At 42.8% G+C, this 18,848-nt stretch overlaps 2 protein-coding genes across 3 annotated transcripts in view; both read right to left on the reverse strand.

Annotated features, from left to right (window-relative positions):
* prkag3b (protein kinase, AMP-activated, gamma 3b non-catalytic subunit) overlaps nucleotides 1–10,501 on the reverse strand; it is a 14,487-nt gene extending 3,986 nt beyond the window's left edge. Inside the window, exons 1-13 of one of the 2 annotated variants that reach the window (XR_002168914.1) lie at nucleotides 10,240–10,501; nucleotides 8,222–8,285; nucleotides 5,752–5,903; nucleotides 5,565–5,646; nucleotides 4,745–4,803; nucleotides 4,570–4,615; nucleotides 4,419–4,473; nucleotides 4,219–4,345; nucleotides 3,939–4,104; nucleotides 3,542–3,579; nucleotides 3,206–3,352; nucleotides 1,711–1,804; nucleotides 1,251–1,649 (exon numbers count right to left, since the gene is read on the reverse strand). Coding sequence is in view for 1 of the 2 variants with exons in the window: in XM_019875699.1 (XP_019731258.1) it covers nucleotides 1,711–1,804; nucleotides 3,206–3,352; nucleotides 3,542–3,579; nucleotides 3,939–4,104; nucleotides 4,219–4,345; nucleotides 4,419–4,473; nucleotides 4,570–4,615; nucleotides 4,745–4,803; nucleotides 5,565–5,646; nucleotides 5,752–5,903; nucleotides 8,222–8,285; nucleotides 10,240–10,257 (1,048 nt within the window). In the remaining variant the exon portion in view is untranslated. The remainder of the gene's footprint in view (nucleotides 1–1,250; nucleotides 1,650–1,710; nucleotides 1,805–3,205; nucleotides 3,353–3,541; nucleotides 3,580–3,938; nucleotides 4,105–4,218; nucleotides 4,346–4,418; nucleotides 4,474–4,569; nucleotides 4,616–4,744; nucleotides 4,804–5,564; nucleotides 5,647–5,751; nucleotides 5,904–8,221; nucleotides 8,286–10,239) is intronic. The other variant, XM_019875699.1, reaches the window with a different exon arrangement.
* Nucleotides 10,502–13,489: 2,988 nt separating this feature from the next.
* The window catches only part of ttll4 (tubulin tyrosine ligase-like family, member 4), a 21,732-nt gene continuing 16,373 nt past the window's right edge, over nucleotides 13,490–18,848 (reverse strand). The window contains exons 15-21 of the mRNA XM_019875695.1: nucleotides 17,984–18,118; nucleotides 17,700–17,837; nucleotides 17,525–17,621; nucleotides 16,338–16,548; nucleotides 15,327–15,394; nucleotides 15,174–15,244; nucleotides 13,490–15,099 (exon numbers count right to left, since the gene is read on the reverse strand). Of these exons, the coding sequence (XP_019731254.1) occupies nucleotides 14,949–15,099; nucleotides 15,174–15,244; nucleotides 15,327–15,394; nucleotides 16,338–16,548; nucleotides 17,525–17,621; nucleotides 17,700–17,837; nucleotides 17,984–18,118 (871 nt within the window). The 3' untranslated portion in view covers nucleotides 13,490–14,948. The remainder of the gene's footprint in view (nucleotides 15,100–15,173; nucleotides 15,245–15,326; nucleotides 15,395–16,337; nucleotides 16,549–17,524; nucleotides 17,622–17,699; nucleotides 17,838–17,983; nucleotides 18,119–18,848) is intronic.

Here is an 18,848-nt window from a genome sequence, read left to right on the forward strand (position 1 = left end):
GACAGGAGGAGAGAGTGCTGTTGTAGTAGTTGGTGAGAACAGTGGGGTCATGGGACAGTGGAGGAGGTAGTATGGACAGGTGGTTGAGGACGGAGGTAGAAAAGTCAGTTGGGGAAACGGATTTGAGGTTTCTGAATGGGAATGGGGGTAGGGAGGTGGAGGTCCAGAGTGATAGCCAGGTGATCGGAAATGTTGAGGTTGGTGCTAGAGAGTTTTTCAATGGTGAGACCGGTGGAAAAGACCAAGTCCAGAGTGTGACTGTGGGTGTGGGTGGGAAAGTTGACATGTTGAGTGAAGTTAAGGCAGTCCAAAAGGTCAAGAAATTTAGAGGCAGGTTTGCAGTTGGTGTTGTCGATATGGAAGTTAAAGTCGCTAAGGAGCAGAGTGAAAGGTGAGATAGGTGAGAGCTGTGTGACAAAATCGGAGAAGTCTGATAAAAATGATGGGTTGAATTTCGGGGGACGGTAAATGACAGCAATGACCAGGGGGGAGGGACCAGGGAATTTGAAGGTGATATGTTCAAAGGACTCAGTGGGTGAGGTGGATATAGTGCTGATTTTAAACTCTGTTTTAAACTCTGCCTCATTCAAATTAAGATTTGAATGAGACAAAATAACATGCTTTTTCTCTCAAATATATTGTTATAATCATTTGTTTCAGATGTACTGTGATAATTTTCTGTATAAAAATGAATTGGGTGTTCAAAAAGTCATTTTTCAAACTCGAGTCTTGAAAAAGAGGGGGTCGTCTTATAATCAGGGCCGTCTTATATTCGGGCCAATACGGTAATTACATAAAAGATACTTTGAAAAAAAATGTGGCGAGAGGCTATGAATCAAAATGTCAAGAACATCTAGAGAAATAAGCACTTGGAGACAGAGTCGTGAGCAAGGCTAATAATTTAACAGCCAATTGTCTGTGAAGCAGAGTGTACTGTATATTGGAAGCTGGTAATGAGGCGTGATTATTGTCAAGTTTGGCTCATGAAGGAACGCCCACTCTCCAGCTGGAGACAAACAAAGCAGAGGACAGGATCATGACACACTCCTTGCCTCGTGGCACTTGGGTCCTCCAGCTTTTTGTCACCCTCGTTACCAAAACCCTAAAATGTCAAGCCTTGCTCATATGCCAAATTTTTCCTCACAACATAAAGCAAAAAACAAAAAAAACAAAAACAAACAACGACAGCTTAGAACCTCAAAAGCTCAGAATAAATACATGATAGCACAGGCTTGCTCGGGGCTTCGTACCTGCAAGGTGAGCGGCCGAGGAGCTGCTAACATTTTCTGCTGGAGTCATGAAGGTGTTTGTAAGAGCTGCAGAATGGGGACTCCCTTTTGCAGAAGGTGGAGGACCGATTGACTCTCCTTTTTTTTTAACACAGCCGAAGGTGCATACAGTGCTGACGTAAACAGGCAGTTCAGGATCGAGTAGCATCAAGGTAGAGTAGCAGACTGTCACTGGTCAATGGTTTAGACGTTTTTTTTTTGGGAGATAAACACAATGTTTTCTTGACTTTGGAGATGCTAATATTTGGGAAGGGAAAAAGCGGTGGGAACATCTAGCCAATACTGGAGCAGATGGACCACCAGAAACCAGTCGTGGCCTTTGTAGATGAGGAGTGGGCCTGCCACACATCCGGGGTGGGACTGAGAGAGAAAGCAAGGCACACGTATGGAAGTGGTGGTTAGGTGCACAGTGCGTCAATACCTGCTGGGCTGAGGACCAGGGCCTGGAGGAGGTCCGACAGTGAGACGATTCCTCTCACCACATCCTTGGCATCAACCAACACTAAACGATGCACCTAGCAAAGCCACAAGTCAATGCGACATTACTGCTTGATAGTCAACAACTTTATTTGTCACTATTGTTCTTTGTATAGCTCGGTCACCTAAATGGCAAGTTCGCCATGTTGCCTTGACTAGACTGTGTCGTGTATGTCTTGAAACAATCAAGGCTAAACAAATATCAATGCTCGTGCTGCAATGACCGTAATTTCTGCACTATAAAGTGCTTTGGATTATAAGGTGCACTTTCAATGAATGGCCTATTTTAAAACTGTTTTCATAGGTAGGGCGCACCGCACCGTATTATAAGGTGCATAAAATAGAAGCTACAATAGTAGCTGTGGTTACGCTATGCATCCACTAGATGGAGCTACGCTAAAGGGAATACAATACAATACAATACAACTTTATGTAGAGCCTTCACAACTGGTGCAGCTGTAACAATAAGAAGTGGTCACAAACACGAACATAAAACATATAAATACAAATGGCATTACAAAACAATAAATGAAAGACAAAAGTTATGAAGACAATTGATTCAACAAAAAGGCACACAAATCTCATGGGTTCACATCCCCAAGGGGTTAAATATCCTCAGAAGTCTTACTTGTCTCCTTCTTCTTTCGTTTAGTCAGTAGTGAACTACGCTTTCGGTATTATCTTATTTTGATAATGGCTGCGCAGAGCTCACCAATTCGTCGTCTGAGTGTGTGTTGGCAAGTGCACATATCGTTTGGTGTTGGGCGGAACCTTTCACGTTACATTTGGTTCCTGCTAATAATCACCACTGGATGGCAGAGGAACACTAACAGGGAAACAACTCCATGGGGAATATAAAGAGACTGAAACCCCTTATAAAAGGCACATTGGATTATAGGGCGCACTGTTGGCTTTTGAGGAAATTGGATGCTTTAAGGTGCGCCTTACAGTGCGGAAAATCCAGGATACGGTATTTATTATGATTATTCCAGGGGTCACAATAGCCAAGCGGCTTAGCATATCTGCCTCAAAGTTCTGAGGACGGGGGTTTTGAATTTGCACTTCTTCTGTGCGGTTTGCATGTTTTCCCTGTGCTTGCATTGGTTTTCTCTTGTTACAATGGCCACCTCCCACATTCCAAAATGTACCAGCCGTGTCAGAAAGGTCCCAGGACTGGTGTCAGAAAAGATATTTCAAATGAAAACTGTAATACCTCACATTCATTAGACACTCTAAGAGTCCTTAGGCGTGAATGTTGGCGTCACTGCTTTGTTTATGTGTTTGGCTTGTGACCAATCCAGGGTTTACCCCACCTCATGCCGAAAATCATCTGGGATAGGCAGTATAGAAAATAGATCAATGACTCCTGAACAACAATAGATCCATAATGCATTTTGTAACCGAACAGCAGCCAGCAGATGATAAAACAAGTCTGTTACCTCAGCCTGAGCGATGCGGTCAATGATGGTCTCTAAGGTTTCATGAGGGTAACATTTAAGCACTCCTTCCATACAGCAGGCTCTGGAGGCAACAGCCTCTGTCATGGTCATATCCAAGTTGTTGTAGCGCTTCTGGGCTGCAAGATTCTTTCACACAGACCAATGTGGAATATAGAATTAAATTGGAGCATGAAGCAAAATGACCCTTTTCAACTATGTTTGTATGTGACAAGATGCGCGATTGCTAGTTTTGAGTCCCTAAATCCAAGTAACGGTACATGAAGTTACAATACTATTTTAAGAACAACATGAACAGTATGAACTTGTGACACTTACAATGACATCAAATCTGGAGTACAGCGCCACTACTTGACCTGAGAATGAAGTAGAAGAAGAGACATCAACGTGACAAATGCACAGTTACAGATGACCACAATTTATCCCACGGGATATCTTTTGGGCTTTTGTTGGCATGAACGTAAAAACAAAATGGAGCTGCTCTGGCTAGTAGAGAAGCTGGACCTTGACTTCAAAATGTTTGGAATTTCTCAAAATGGAAAGAAATCACATTTTTGCAAAAGACGAGCTAACTAGTTATGCAAATTAGGGTAGCACCTACAGTTTTTACATAAATAGCAGAACTTCACGGTCAATTGCCAGATTAATGTTATGACTCTGGCTCTGATGCTGGGGACCTCTGCGGGAAAGAGGCCCTTGCGGATTGGTGAACTACCTTGCTCATTGACCACAGGCAGAGCGGACACCCGTCGCTCCACAAAGATGCTCAGAGCGTCGTAGACCGACGCCGATTCCTGCACTGTTGCGATCTGCTTAAAGGTACCGATAGCCAGCTGACCGATCTGTTTTTGCAGGAACCATGGCTTTGGAATCATAGAACCCTGGTGATGGAGACATATTGAATAAATGAATATCGTCAAACACTAGAACGCTGACACACAAATGGGATCCCAACACACAAACATGAGGGCGAACATTTTAATTGTTTTGCTTACAAATATGTGGAGGAATTTGAGGATGCGTTTGTGTGTCAGGATATGCAGGACATTTCCCGATGCCGGGTCGATAACGGGAAGGCGGTGTATCTTGTTCTTTAACAGGGAGTAGATGGCATCAAACAGACTAGAGGGAGGATAATATGGTCTTTCAACAAATGTCCAACAACTTTTACAATTTCAAAAAAGGAGACATAGACCTGGCCTCGGGGGTGATGCTGATGAGCCTGTTGGTGGAATACTGCAGATAGATCTCTGCCGAGAGGGGAGGCAAGTTCAGAACATTAAGCGATGGTGACGAGCACTGCTTTCGATGCGCTATTATTACACCCCCGTGTCACGTATACATGCCTCGCCACGTCTCGATCTTGTGCTCCTCCAACTCGTAGATCTGAACCTGTCGTCAACACAAATCTCCATCAACTGGCTTGTTCAATGGCTGCCTGCTTTGTAGCATATGGGACAGAAGGGATACAAAAAAAAAACACTACTCAACGAGACAAAAAGGAAACATCGGTTGGCTTACCAGTGGAGACTTGTAATAACGATGGAGGATGTTGATGAAGTCCGTGATGGTCAGCATCCCTGCGGATAAAGATAAAAAAAGTTCTGAATGATGGTCCACATGATGGAGCTCTGTGCTATTCTAAATCACTCAAACATTATCGAAGGGTTGCAAGGGATCCTTGGGTTAACACGTTCTTCAAATACAATCTTTCTGGGTTACAAACAGCGTGCGGATTAAAGGGACCGTTGGCAAGAATGTCGATTTTTCACAAACCGGGATCAAACAAAGGATGTCTTTCAGTACTTCTTAACCCAGATAAAATTGAGAGGATGATCAGTGGCTCTGCTCGTCATCAGCATTTCAAGACACCAATCTGATTCTTGATAAACCAGGGTAGGGAATGCCGGTTGCTCGAGAGCCATATCTCGCTTGTTTTAGATCTCTCCCTACTCCAACACAACTATTTCAATGGATCATGATCGATTCAGGCTTCTACAGAGCTCTTTCAGGGCACCGTATTTAAACCACACACACACACTCTCTCACACACACACACACACACACACACACACACACACACACACACACACACACACACACACGCGCAGGAACACAACAACTAAACACACAGCCTGTTGTCGGTGGCTTGGTCTTGTACACCTGCTGGCAGTGGCTAGCAAGTGTACCTAATGTTGTGGCCAGCGTGTTTAGGCGCGCATTCCTTCTAAAAGCTGAGAGAGGAGCTGAACTTGCGAGTCGGCGGTGAGTGGAACACTTGACAGCAGGTAAGAAGGACAGAGAAAGGTGTAAAAAAATAAATAAATAATGCACAGCTCACCTACAAAACATTTGAGCTTATTGTCCCACAGAGGTGCTGCTCGTACACCGTTAGCCACCAGAGCAAAGAAAGCCTTCTTCACCTTCACATAAACGCACAAAACAAAAATCTGGTGATTAAAATATTGATTTTTTTTTTTTTTTTTTTTTAATAAATGAAGGGATAAATCAGCCTACTCATGTACTACCTGCAGTGCAGTGTCAAAGATGACCAGCTTGGAGCTGGTGGGAATGGCGTCATAGCAGCTGTGGTTCTTCATGAAGTTCATGTAAATGAAGGCATCTCGCTCTGGGCCTGCTGGGGGGGCCGCAGCATCCATCCATGTAGGTGAACAACTGCCTGTCAGATCACACACGCTCTTTCACCGCTTTGACTACCACCGATTTGAATGAAACGATGGCAAAAACGTAAATATTGGGTTGCACCACCAGCGATATGAAAAAAGATGTAGTTGTTTTTTTCCCCAACTTCTTAAAAAAAAAAAAAAAAAAAAATGAACCCAGCAGAACCTGGATTAACTGAGTCGAAATAGTGCACTCCTGAAACAAAGTCGGCAGGTTAATGGAAGTTATTTTCTCACAGGTATGTACAAAATTTCAGGTTGCGTTGTCTATAATTTTGCAAACTATAATGGCTAACCTGCTAGTAGACCACAGCATGCTAGCTACAATATTTCACATTGAAATAACCCATCTGTGCTATTAAGCCAAATAACATAAATATCTTTTAATTAGCCATTCCCTCAGTGATTAAGTACAAATGTGAAGTATGTCTGCATTTGCAATTCAATTTTTGAAATCCCAGTACAGGGAAACTCCTCTACAACGAAATCATGTTTGCAGCAAGTCATTTTTCTCAACAGGGTTTTTTTTACTGTAGCAAATTTTATCTCAGATGTAAACACCCCCCCCCCCGCGGCGTAACGCAAATTTTGGCTCGCAAAAAAATAAATCTATCAATTTAGCTAGCTATGTATATATAGGAGCTAGCTAACTTCTATCTAGCTAGCCACACACACACACACACACAAAACGTATATGTGTACTCTTTATTTTTATTCCAATACTGTACATAGTGCATAAATATGAGCATACACTTATTTGATAGTTTAACATTAACATACAATTGTTTTATATTAATCACTCTACTTTGTCTGTTGGTTTTAAAAAGTCATTTAGACTGTTTTGCTTCCCAACACTTCTCAATTTCTTGGATATGTCTTTTATTTTGCTTCCTCTGTCTTTCATTTTGATCACTTTTACCCTCTCTTCCAGCGTCAGAGCTCTTCTTGTCTTAGCTGCTTGACATCCAAAGGTCCGTTTTGTAGCCATTTTAGCAATGCAACGAAAGACTTCCTGGACTACTGCGCATGTGTAAACCAGTGTGGTGGTTGCTGCGGAACGAAGCAGCAGAGGTCGCTGTTGGCTCAGGTTGGATTAGACTTTTGCGGAAGGCTTGTTTTCATTGTAGTGAATCTCATCGCGAGGCAAGAGTAGAGAAAAAGATTTCGTATAACGGAACAGGGTGATTTTTCGTTGTAGGGGGAGCAGAAAAGTGGGAATGGCTTTCATGCATGAAAATTTTTTCACACTAGGGGGTATTTCACCCACGTAGGTTTTGTTGTAGAGGAGTTTCACGGTACCTGTTAAAATGTACATTACAGCCCATGTTCCATCTTGCATCAAAGCAATTTACCTCACGGTCACATTTTGTCACGTAGCGAGGTGGTGGTGGACCCCAAAAAGCAGGCAGGAGGGAGGAGCAGGGTGTACTTGAAAGATTGTATTAAAACTCAGAGAAAACGAAATCCAAAACAAACATAGTCCAAAGTATCAAACAAAACACATGACTGAAGATAAAACATAACACTGACCAAAACATGACTGAAACAAACATGACAGTAGCACAAAGCAACAATGACCCGACACCGAGTGTTCGGGCTGGGAGTCTTTTTAAAACACTAATTACATAATGACCAACAGGTGTGCAGCTGCAGGGAGAGCCCTACAGTGCCACCTGTTGGTCCCAAACCGAATCATGACAGTAGCACAAAGCAACAATGACCCGACACCGAGTGTTCGGGCTGGGAGTCTTTTTGAAACACTAATTACATAATGACCAACAGGTGGCACTGTAGGGCTCTCCCTGCAGCTGCACACCTGTTGGTCCCAACCCGTTTCTGCAAGAGGAAATTCCAAATGATATACTGTCATGATTCGGTTTGGGGCCAACAGGTGGCACTGTAGGGCTCTCCCTGCAGCTGCACACCTGTTGGTCATTATGTAATTAGTGTTTTAAAAAGACTCCCAGCCCGAACACTCGGTGTCGGGTCATTGTTGCTTTGTGCTACTGTCATGTTTGTTTCAGTCATGTTTTGGTCAGTGTTATGTTTTATCTTCAGTCATGTGTTTTGTTTGATACTTTGGACTTTGTTTGTTTAGGATTTAGGTTTCTGTGTTTTATCAATACACTTCTTCAAATACACCCTGCTCCTCCCTCTTGCCTGCTTTTTGGGTCCACCACCACCTCGCTACGTGACACATTTTCTTTTGAAAGCGGTCGTTTGCCATCTGGAAGCACGTTACGTGTGACTTTATAGCGATAAGGCCCATGACTAATCATTATCAGGACACTTGTGTCGTCATTATCGTCATTACCTGCGTCTGCCATTAAATCATCAGCCCCCTTGTCCTCTTCCAACTCCATTTCAAACAACGGCACCTGGAAAAGAACATGAGACAAAACCTCAGCTACACCTGCCCAGTGCAATGACACCAAATCGAAGAGCCGTCATTTTGCAACCGCATTGCAAGCAACACTCGAGGTAAACACAACAGAACAGATAACAGCAAGATGCAGCACGGATGTACGCCACTGAACAACTAGACCCATCCCATCCATCCATCCATTTTCTACCGCTTATCCGGGGTCGGGTCGCTGGGGCAGCAGCTTTAGCAGGGAAGCACAGACTTCCCTCTCCCCAGCCACTTGTTCCAGCTCTTCCCGGGGGATCCTGATTCGTTCCCAGGCCAGCCGGGAGACATAATCTCTCCAGCGTGTCGTGGGTCGTCCCCAGGACCTCCTGCCAGTGGGATATGCCTGGAACACCTGACTTGGGAGGCGTCCAAGGAGGCATCCTAATCAGATGCCTGAGCCACCTCATCTGGCTCCTCTCAACGTGGAGGAGAAGCGGCTCGACTCTGAGCCCCTCCCGGATGACCGACCTTCTCACCTTATCTCTAAGGCAGAGCCCAAACATCCTGCGGAGAAAACTCATTTTGGCCGCTTGTATCTGGGATCTCGTTCTTTTGGTCACGACCCATAGCTCGTGACCATAGATGAGGGTTGGAACTACTACTGGAAAAAACTAGACCGTATCATAAATGATAAAAAAACAAAACATATTTGATACAGCTGGAGTACTATAGACATGTTCAAAGGATTGCACAGCTGTACCTACATGTTACACTCAGAGCATAACATGACTCAAGACATTGTCATTAAAAAAAGACCATTGAAAATCCTAATCGTGAATCGTACAACTGGGGAAATGTGTGTCAGTTTTTAACAAAGAGAAAAATCTCCACCGACAATTGCACGTCTCAGAATATGAGGATGCATGCTCAAATTTGGCCCAAATGTTGGTATGTGTGCACTCTGCTTAGAGCACTGGTCCCCAACATTTTTTGTGTAATGGACCAGTTGAGACAAGTACATGCTGTTTGCGGAAAGCATTTATTTCATTGCCAGACTTAAAAACAGTGGTATTGACAACAAAGAAAAATATTGAGCAATTAAACATTTTATTAACATGGATTTTTGTTTACATTAATTTCCAACAGAGTTATTCTGCTGTACAACAAACGTAGAATGAAATAACACAGTGAAATGGACCAATTAGGAATAATAAATACGCCTTATAATTTATAGTAATAATTAAATAATAAACATTTCAACTGAGTAGGTAAAAGTCATGCCTTGTCTCATGTTAAACTGTCTCTGGCATGATCTCAAATGCTGACTGACACCTTCCCACAGCTCTACACGTATAATCAGGGCTTTGATCTGACCCGGGCCGACCGGGTGAAACGACACACTTGGCAGAAGATCAGATTTATCGATGTGAGAACACTGTTTGAGAAAGCAACTTTTTTGCTGATGAAAGCACAGCCGAGTAAAGAAGATCCATTAACACAGGACGAGACAGAGGGGCACGGCCCCTCCTGGGAGATGACCCCGGAAGTGTAGCAGAACTAAGGCTCTGCCTACGCTTCAAGAGGTTCTGAGAATCACAAATAAATGTGAGCTCTGGGAGCAAAGTGCTCTAGTTAGATTAACAGAGCTGTTAATGTGACAGTGAAACGGTGGTGCACAAAAACCTTGGTGTTTGTGCAACAGAAGGCTAATCATTTGTCGGATCATCGAAAAAACAATTGCGATTTGACCTTTACGTTAAGCCTCAAGGATGATGGAATCCACTAAAACCTTCTCTGAGCCAGATACAGAAGAATGCTGTAAGCTTTGTTGTTTCGCATAGTTGTTAGGGAGCAAGACCTGGCTCTCCCAACAAGGCATTACTTGCCATGCAAAACAAAAATAAATAAAAAGTTTGACAACCACCGTTCTTAGCTACACAAATAGCAAAAATGGACTAACTTGATGACAGGAGTCCTACCTCGGCAGGAGACTCCATGTTTGGGGAAGTGGTGGTGCAGACTTCCTTTGCATCAGAACCCAAAGCTAAATATCCTTTATGGCCGATATTTGGAGGGTCCTGTGCCCATGTTGACGGTGAGAACGAGAAATCAGTGGAGCAGCGCAGCGCGATTCAACCAGCTGAACCTGGAAGTCTGGGAAAAGTTGAGGTCTAAATCTGGACAAAGTGGTGAGAGGCCTGTGGCATTCACTGCAAGAGAGCTCGAAAGGGAAGGCGAGGCGAGGTGGGTGACAACATGCAACAGCCAAGAGTAAGGAAGGGAGAGAGGTGCGGTAGCTAAAAATAGTCCTGGTATACACATTAGGACCACTTACAAAATCAGATGTGATCCAAGACAGAAGCTGTCGTGTTTGTCTTCGAAATGATTACATTACAGTGAACCCATTCACTGTAATACAATTCTTTCGGTTGCTTGCAAATGCAAAAGTAGGTGAAAAACTCTCCCAAACTCCCTCTGAGTACAAGAGCAGAAACGTGTACCACAGATTTTTTTACGACATCAAATATTTAATTGGAAGGTTGATTTCAAGGCAGTGCCTTTAGGATTAGTTGAGCAATTTGGGTTAAGGTTAGGCTTGTTGGTCCACTCCACGAAGAACAACCCCAAACTTATGATTCATAGCTGTAAATCCTGATCGAACTAGTGTTTCTCGCATCGTATTTTCCGCACAGTAAGGTGCTCTGGAGTATAAGGTGCACCTTCAATGAATGGCCTATTTTAAAACTGTTTTCGCACTGCATTATAAGGCGCGTAGAATAGAAGCTACAATAGTGGCTGCGGTTGCGCTATGCATCCACGAGATGGAGCTACACTAAAGGGAATACAATACAATACAGTTTGATTTATATAGAGCCCTGGCTGTGGTTGCGTTATGCATCCACGAGATGAAAAAGTCCGCTAAAGGGACATTTAAAATACTACTTCCAAGAAATCAGAGGTGATCTACATGTGGCGTTGGACTCACAGTGCACAGGTGTAGGGTTCGATTCCAGCTCCGTCCTTCCTGTGTGGAGTTTGCATGTTCTCCCCGTGCCTGCGTGGGTTTACTCTGGGTACTCCGGTTTCCTCCCACATTCCCAAAACATGCATGGCAGGTTAATGGAACACTTTGAATTGTCCCGAGATGTGAGTGTGTGCGCGGATCGTTGTTCGTCTATGTGTGCCATGTGATTGGCTGGCAACCAGTTTAGGGTGTCCTCCGTCTCCTGTCCAATGACAGCTGGGATAGGCTCCGGCACGCCCCGCGACCCTTGTGAGGATAAGCAGATCAGAAAATGGATGGATGGATGGATGATCCTTATGTAGATCCCTCAGGATGTAGCATGAAGCACGACACTAAGTCCATAAGAATAGACTAGAGCCTTTATTCCTTGCCATAAATACAATTGGCATGACAAAACAATAAATGAAAGACAAAAGTCATGAAGACAATTGATTCAACAAAAAGGCACACAAACCTCGTGGGCTCACAACCACAAGGGGATAAATATCCTCAGAAGTTTTGCTTGTCTCTTTCTTCCTTAGTTTAGAAAATATTAAAAGCATATGCTTTCGGTATTTTCTACGTTTCATAATGGCTGTGCAGAGCTCACAAAGTACTTGTCTCTTTGAGTGTGTGTTGGCAAATGCACGTCCATTAGTGTTTTACGTTACAATTGGTTCATGCTAATAATCACCACGAGGAACACTAACAAGGAAACAATTCAGTGTGGAATTTAAAGAGACTAACATCATATATAAGGCGCATCGGATTATAAGGCGCAGTCGGCTTTAGAGGAAATTGAATGTTTTAGGTGTGCCTTGTAGTGCGGAAAATATGGTACAAAAGGATTTGCAAATCATTGAATTTGGGTTTTATTTGGACATATCGAAATACCCTAAATTCATTGGAATTGGGTTTCATCAAATATTTTTCAAACCACCTATAATCAAAGGGGGTCAAAAAATGAAATCACCCCAAAACCTTAATCAAAAACATTACCTGACCGGAGGTTCATGTAGTATACCACAGGTGTCAAACTCAAGGCCCGGGGGCCAGATCTGGCCCGCCAGATCATTTTATGTGGCCCGCAAAAGCAAACCAAACATGTCAAGTTCTACCTTGATTGCTAAAATCTGGACCAAAATTTCAACTTCTCACATGTAATAAATAAGAGAGATATTGTACGCATTCTCTTGTCACCAAACCCCTCATTACAGTAAGTTAAACAATTGTTGAATCAACCATTATACTTGACTTCTTTAAATGCATTCACAATCATAATGGCCCTCCAAGGAAAACGGTCACTTCAACGTGGCCTTTGGCAAAAATGAGTTTGACACCCCTGTTGTATACAGTAAGCAGAAGGCAAGGACAGCTGTTTTCTCGTATCCTACTATTAATACATGTGGTTATCCAAACAGGCCTGCCGCTCAAGAGTGAAAAGCCAAGCTATTAATAGCTTATAACCATGTCCTGTTGCAAACGCTGAGCGGCCCCCATTCAACTTGGTCATTATTTTACAGGGGGAGACTCCAACAATCATACAAATTAACTGCAACAGCACTCACTCACTCAAACACACACACACACACACACACACACACACACACACACACACACACACACACACACACACACACACACAGACACAAACTACTTCAAACATAACTTTTATTTTGAATATTTATGCTGAGCAGTATTTTCAAGCCCTTAAAAATGCTACATTTGTCCAGTTTGTAAAACATATCACAATCTCATAAAGTACATTACATTTCAGTTATGTTCGGAACAAATACCCGCCTCCCAACACAAACAAAGCGGCCAATGAAAACGCTGTCAAGAGTGGCATTGACGCAGATCAGCATCGTGAGAGAAAATTGTGCGGTAATGTGGAAGTGCTGACAAACTAGGTTTCAAGCAATCCAGATGTGTTTGTATGTAAATCGTGTTTTTGAACACCCCCCCCGAAATAAATCAAGTTTCATTTGAGAGGTAGATTGAAAAGACAATCCAGTACAGGCCCTTTCATGCAGACTCTGATAGTACGAGGCCTTGTAAAATCTGCGCTGTGCACAAATCTTGTGCTACCATTAGATTTGATGCTTGTTTGAGCAATTACTGTCCAAGAAAAATTCACAAAATGCGGTTGTTTGAAAGCAGTAGCCGTTGAAAGCAGTCTTCCGCCAAAGAGAAATTGTTAAACACTAGTGAAAAAGTTTTCGGGGTTTTTTTTGGCCATTTGTTTGTTAGCCATCAGGCTACTGGTGATGCCACTGCGATTCTGGAGGGTGGACGCTCCCATTTTTTGTAAATCAAAGGGTGCAAATACACCTTTATCCAAATCCACACCTGAATTGACCTGCTTCTTACTGGAGGTGTAAACGTGCGTGGCTTTCTGAAGGTGTTCTCGCCGTCATTGAAATACAAAGATACATTTACTAAGGACAAAAAAAACCTGCCAGCCAATAACGGCCAGTGGGTCCTGTGCTCTAAGTTAGAAAGACAAGTGTGCTTCCGGTGAGTTTGCATCTGGCGAAGGATTTATTACAGCAGAATCCAAAAGCAACAATATGGGGTTGGAAGGTTAATGTGGTTTCTAATCATCTGCGGTTCTGTTCCAAGAGCAACCAATGTCCTTTGTGTCAACAGTCAGAGGGTGTGCATTCAACATTCATCAAACTCCCTTTAACACTGAATAAACAGGCGCTGCTCATTTCTGGTGATTATAGTTAAGGATTACAGTATTATTCAAAGTGGCAACAGGCCAGTTCCAAAGGCCACTTCTGCAGGAACCTCCCTGGGTCGAGTGTGTAGTCCATCCTCGCCCTCAGCAAGTGTCAGCAAATGATATCAAATGTAAACATTTTACTCCTGATAGCACACACTGAAGAGTGGTCGGAAGGGGAACGTGCAGTTGCTTGATCCATCCGTTCGATAGACTGCGTTTCGTGTCGTCACACAAAGCTTCAGGTCAAGCATTACTCGTCACGCCAACAAGCACGCGGTTGACATCGCAATTCAAGTGACGTTTGTTTTAGGTGCTTCGAAACACTTCAAAGGCGAGGGTCACAAAACTCTGTCATAACTAAAAAATAAAATAAAACTGCAGAATAGTAATAAATTATTATGAGCAGAATAAATGTATGGACTTGTTTTTAGAATTGCACGGCAGGACAGATTAAATACTGCAGCGGGCTTTCTGTGGCCCATTCAGCACCCCTATTCTGACTTGGTCAGAAACTATGCGAGATTGTGTTTTTGTTATGCATTCATCAGTAACATTTTAGGATTAAAGTAGCCCAGTGGTGGGTAAACACCCCTGGTCCTCGAGGGCCACTATCATGCATGTTTTAGATGTCACCCTCCTCCAACACACCGGATTTAAATGATCAGCTCATCAGCAAGCTGCCTGATAGTGATCCTGTTCATTTGAATCTGGTGTGTTGGAGGAGAAAAGCATCTAAAACATGAAGGACCGGAATTGCCCATGCCTATAGTAGCCTGACAAAATAGCATTTCTTTTGTACGTTTTTTTTTATTTTTCAAGGTCCCATCAACCAACAGTTGTCATCAATTGGTCTGAATTGTTACGAGATTGGATCTTGCTCAATGTAATCCACGGTGACGTCATTGGCAGTAGGCAGTCGAAGACCCTGAGCATGTCGTTGTGGGTGTGAGGAGGCCTCACAAACTGAGCTGAGGACTGGCACGGGCGCTGCTGCCGGCACTGGATCTGGGACTTTGCAAATCGGGTGGACTAGGAACAAAGGCGTCCCCGTCTGAGCCTTCGTCCATGTCCATGTGATCAGACTGGTGTGGATAGATGACCACCACCCTGGAAGATGAGAGCGGTTACCTTTCAATTGCAGTTTTCAATTGTATCGAGAACACGTCGGTCAGCGTGCGCACCTGGATTTCGAAGGGTAGACTGGTGCTTCTCTGTGGTGTTCAAATTTGGAGATGTAGTTACACTTGGACCACTGGGTGGATAAACCAACGCGGAGGTTTGGCATTTGAGATTCGGTGTGTGTTCATAGAGATCAACGCGGTCATGCTCCTTACCATGTGAGCAGGATCATTGGTGCCAAGATGGACTCCTTTCTGACACAAAGGTCTGAGGAGATTGATACCTGCACACAGATCGTGATATAAGATAAAATAAGAAAACCTTTATGTCATCTCAAGACTCTTGTCAGTTTAGTCAGTTTATGAATTACACAACAAATTGTCCGATATGTGAGATGCAAAATGTACAAACATGTTTTCTAAAAAAGCCAGCATGTCGCATGTTTCACAAGAAAAATATAATTAACGCTCTCATGCACCGTGAACCTGATAACATGATAAACTGTCCACTGTAGTAACCGCTGTCCCTGAAAGGATTAAATTAAATCACACTTCTGGGTACAAAGCGACATCCAGTTAAAACAAACAAAAAAACAAAACACGACTGACTTTGAAATGCAATGTCTAATTCCGACCAGCAGAGGACAGCCTTCGCTGTCTTGCGAGAGGCTCCAAAGGGAGGCCTACATTCGAAAAGTGAAAAGGACACCATGTTGCAACAGTGGCATGACAGCGCACATTATAAACAAATTATAGTTTTGTGTTTTGTATAGAAATCACCACGATTGACCTGAATTCATCAGCACAGCACAACCAAACGCGATCATATGATCGCGCAGCCCTCTTTGTTTTTCATAAACGGAAGAGGGCCAACAATTTTTGTTTCAATGTGTTTAAAATGACTTGTTTTTATCTTTCTATTTACAATGGTTCACTACAACTACATTCGTATGAGTTAAAATGCTATTAAACATTCCTTGTAGATTTTTCTACTTTCTTCCCTCCCAAGTTTTGCTGCTGTAACTTGCGAATTTCTCCATTGTGAGACAAATAAAGGTTTTCTTATCTTTACTTATTCTGATATGATTTCATGATGGCGGCACTCTGCAGCCAATTATTTCTATTTCCATTCATTTTTTTAGCAGCAAAATGTTGAGTTTGAATTCTATTGACTGAGACAAGCAAACTTTCCACCATCGGTGGTGCTCATAAAATTCACTGACAAACCTTTTGTCCTGTTGTTGCAGTACTTGCGCTCCCACTGGTCCAACACGATACTGAGGTAGCGCGGACACTCAAAGAAGCGCAGGTATCTGGATGACGACGGCGACGGGAAAATGCGTTCAAACTCTCCTCGGCGGCTCAACTCGTCTTCACTCTCGGCGAGCACGCGGACATCATTGGGAGTCAAAACATCCAACACTGTCGCCAGGACGCTCTAACAGAAGAAAGAAAATGTGAATACTGTTTTGGAGACAGAGTCGCAGGCTACAACTACTTAGCGCAGTGGCCTGTGGCTCGGATGCCTTGAGGTTGACACCCCGTGGTCTTTTATATTTAAACATTTCCTGAATTGTAGATGAATACCTAAGTCATTGATATTATGACGAAATATTGATGGGACAGAATATGTTTTATTATCATAACAATCAGTTCATAGCTTGAATTTGTTGACCTCTTAATGTGTTGGAGAACATTTGAATTTGAAGTACCGTATTGGCCCGAATATGAGACGGCCACTGATTATAAGACGACCCCCTCTTTTTCAAGACTCAAGTTTGAAAAAAGACTTTGAACACCAAATTAATTTTTATGCAGAAAATAATTACAGTACATCTGAAACAAATAATTATAACAATATATTTGAGAGAAAAAAGCATGTTATTTTGCCTCATTCAAATCTTAATATCTGAATCTATCAATTGTTTGAAGACTGCCTCATTTATCACCATCATCTTGAAGTTTACATCATAACTTCTCCTCAGCTGCCGGTTAACCTGGCCGATCGTCGACCCACTTTTCTCCAGATTGTCACTACGTTTCTCCAGTTTCTGTTATCTCTTCTATTATTTTCTTCTCTTTTCTTTCTTAGCGCTATTTTTAATTTTTCTTCTTCGTGCTACCGCTATTTTTATTTTTATTCTTCGTGGCAGGGGTTTGCTCTGGCCTGGGGAGTCAAGTTCAGTATCTGGCGCCATCTAGCGTCGTGAATGGGTATAATGCCTAGACCCCGAATATAAGATGTCCCCCACTTTTTCAGTCTTATATTCAAAAAACACTGTCTTATATTCGGGCCAATACGGTATTTTCCAAACTTTTTAGTGGTACTGTATATGGTTGGACGCTTTGGTAAACAAATGTCGAGGTGTTTTCCTCTTTCTTGTTTTCATGTAACTCTTGGTGTGGTTGTGTACCTGGTCAGCAAAGCGCTGTTTGAGGTAAAAGGCCCGTTTCACCTTCTCGTCAACGGAGACCTCCACATTGCTCGTCTCCTTGCTTACGCCACACAGGCTATCCACAAAGGCAAAACTATCAGTATGCATTTTAACTTGGACATGTCCTTGGTGCCGCATGTTCCCCTCCTCATACCTGCTGTTGGAGCTGGAGGTGCTTCCACTGGCGGTGACAACATCCTCTTGATGAGGGATACGAAAGCCCGCCAGGTTTAAGAGGTCGCGAACCATTTGACCCTTGACGGAAACATCCAGTGCCGTGTTGGAATGGAGGCTGCATGACGGAAACAAACAAAACAAAACAAAAATGTTAAGCACAGAAGCTTGGTTATTTATTGATGAAACTGAGCACTCTTTGTATCGCCAATGGTACCTGTGTGTGTGTGTGTGTGTGTGTGTGTGTGTGCGCGCACACGTTACCTGGGCGAAATGTTGACCTCAAGGATCCAGGGTTTCAGGTTTTCATCCAGCATGATGTCAAAGCCAAACAGCTCATGGCAGCTATAAGGTGTACGCACATGCATCCTGAGCAGAGAGTTCACATACGGTTCTGACCTGAAGACAAACACACCAGAGAGACAGGAAGTCACCATCAAAATGCAGCACGTGAATCTTACAAGTACAGTCATTTCTCATGTAGACTACGGTGAATTCAAATCTCATCAAAAATTGAGGGGGCATACTATACATTGGTGGACGGAAAACGAAAAATGATCGTCAAATTGTATCGAGGAAGGGGAATCTGATGTCTCCAACGGCGGCTTCAATTTTGAATGGCAAAGTACAGAAGGGGTGTGCTCCGGTGAGATAACACAGAACGGGTTTCCCGATTGATTGGTTCATTCATCGTGGTCCCCTGGCAACCATACACGACAACAAATGTGTGGAAATAGAGGCAATCAATAACTGCATCATTTGACTACATTAACCGTTATTATTTACATTGGGGGAAGGCAACAAAAACATCAACTTGTGCTTTCAAGATGACCAGAAGCACATTTCAAACTCAAGACAGAAAAATGCCTTGATGACAACTATCTAAACCAGTGGTTCTTAACCTTTTTAGAGGTACTGAACCCAACTGGTTAATATGCACATTCATCGAACCATTCATGAGTGAAAAATAAATATGTATGTATTTTTTACCAAGATATTTTAAAAAATGCATTTACAAATTCCAAGATATTAAAAAAATGCATTTATTAAAAACAGAAAAAAAATTTTCAAGAGATATGTTTTTTTTTTTTTTTTTTTTTTTTAATTTACAAGCCATACTACCCAACAA

The sequence above is a fragment of the Hippocampus comes genome, unplaced genomic scaffold (genome assembly GCF_001891065.2).
Source record: "Hippocampus comes isolate QL1 unplaced genomic scaffold, H_comes_QL1_v1.1 scaffold234, whole genome shotgun sequence".
Classification (NCBI taxonomy): Eukaryota; Metazoa; Chordata; class Actinopteri; order Syngnathiformes; family Syngnathidae; genus Hippocampus; species Hippocampus comes.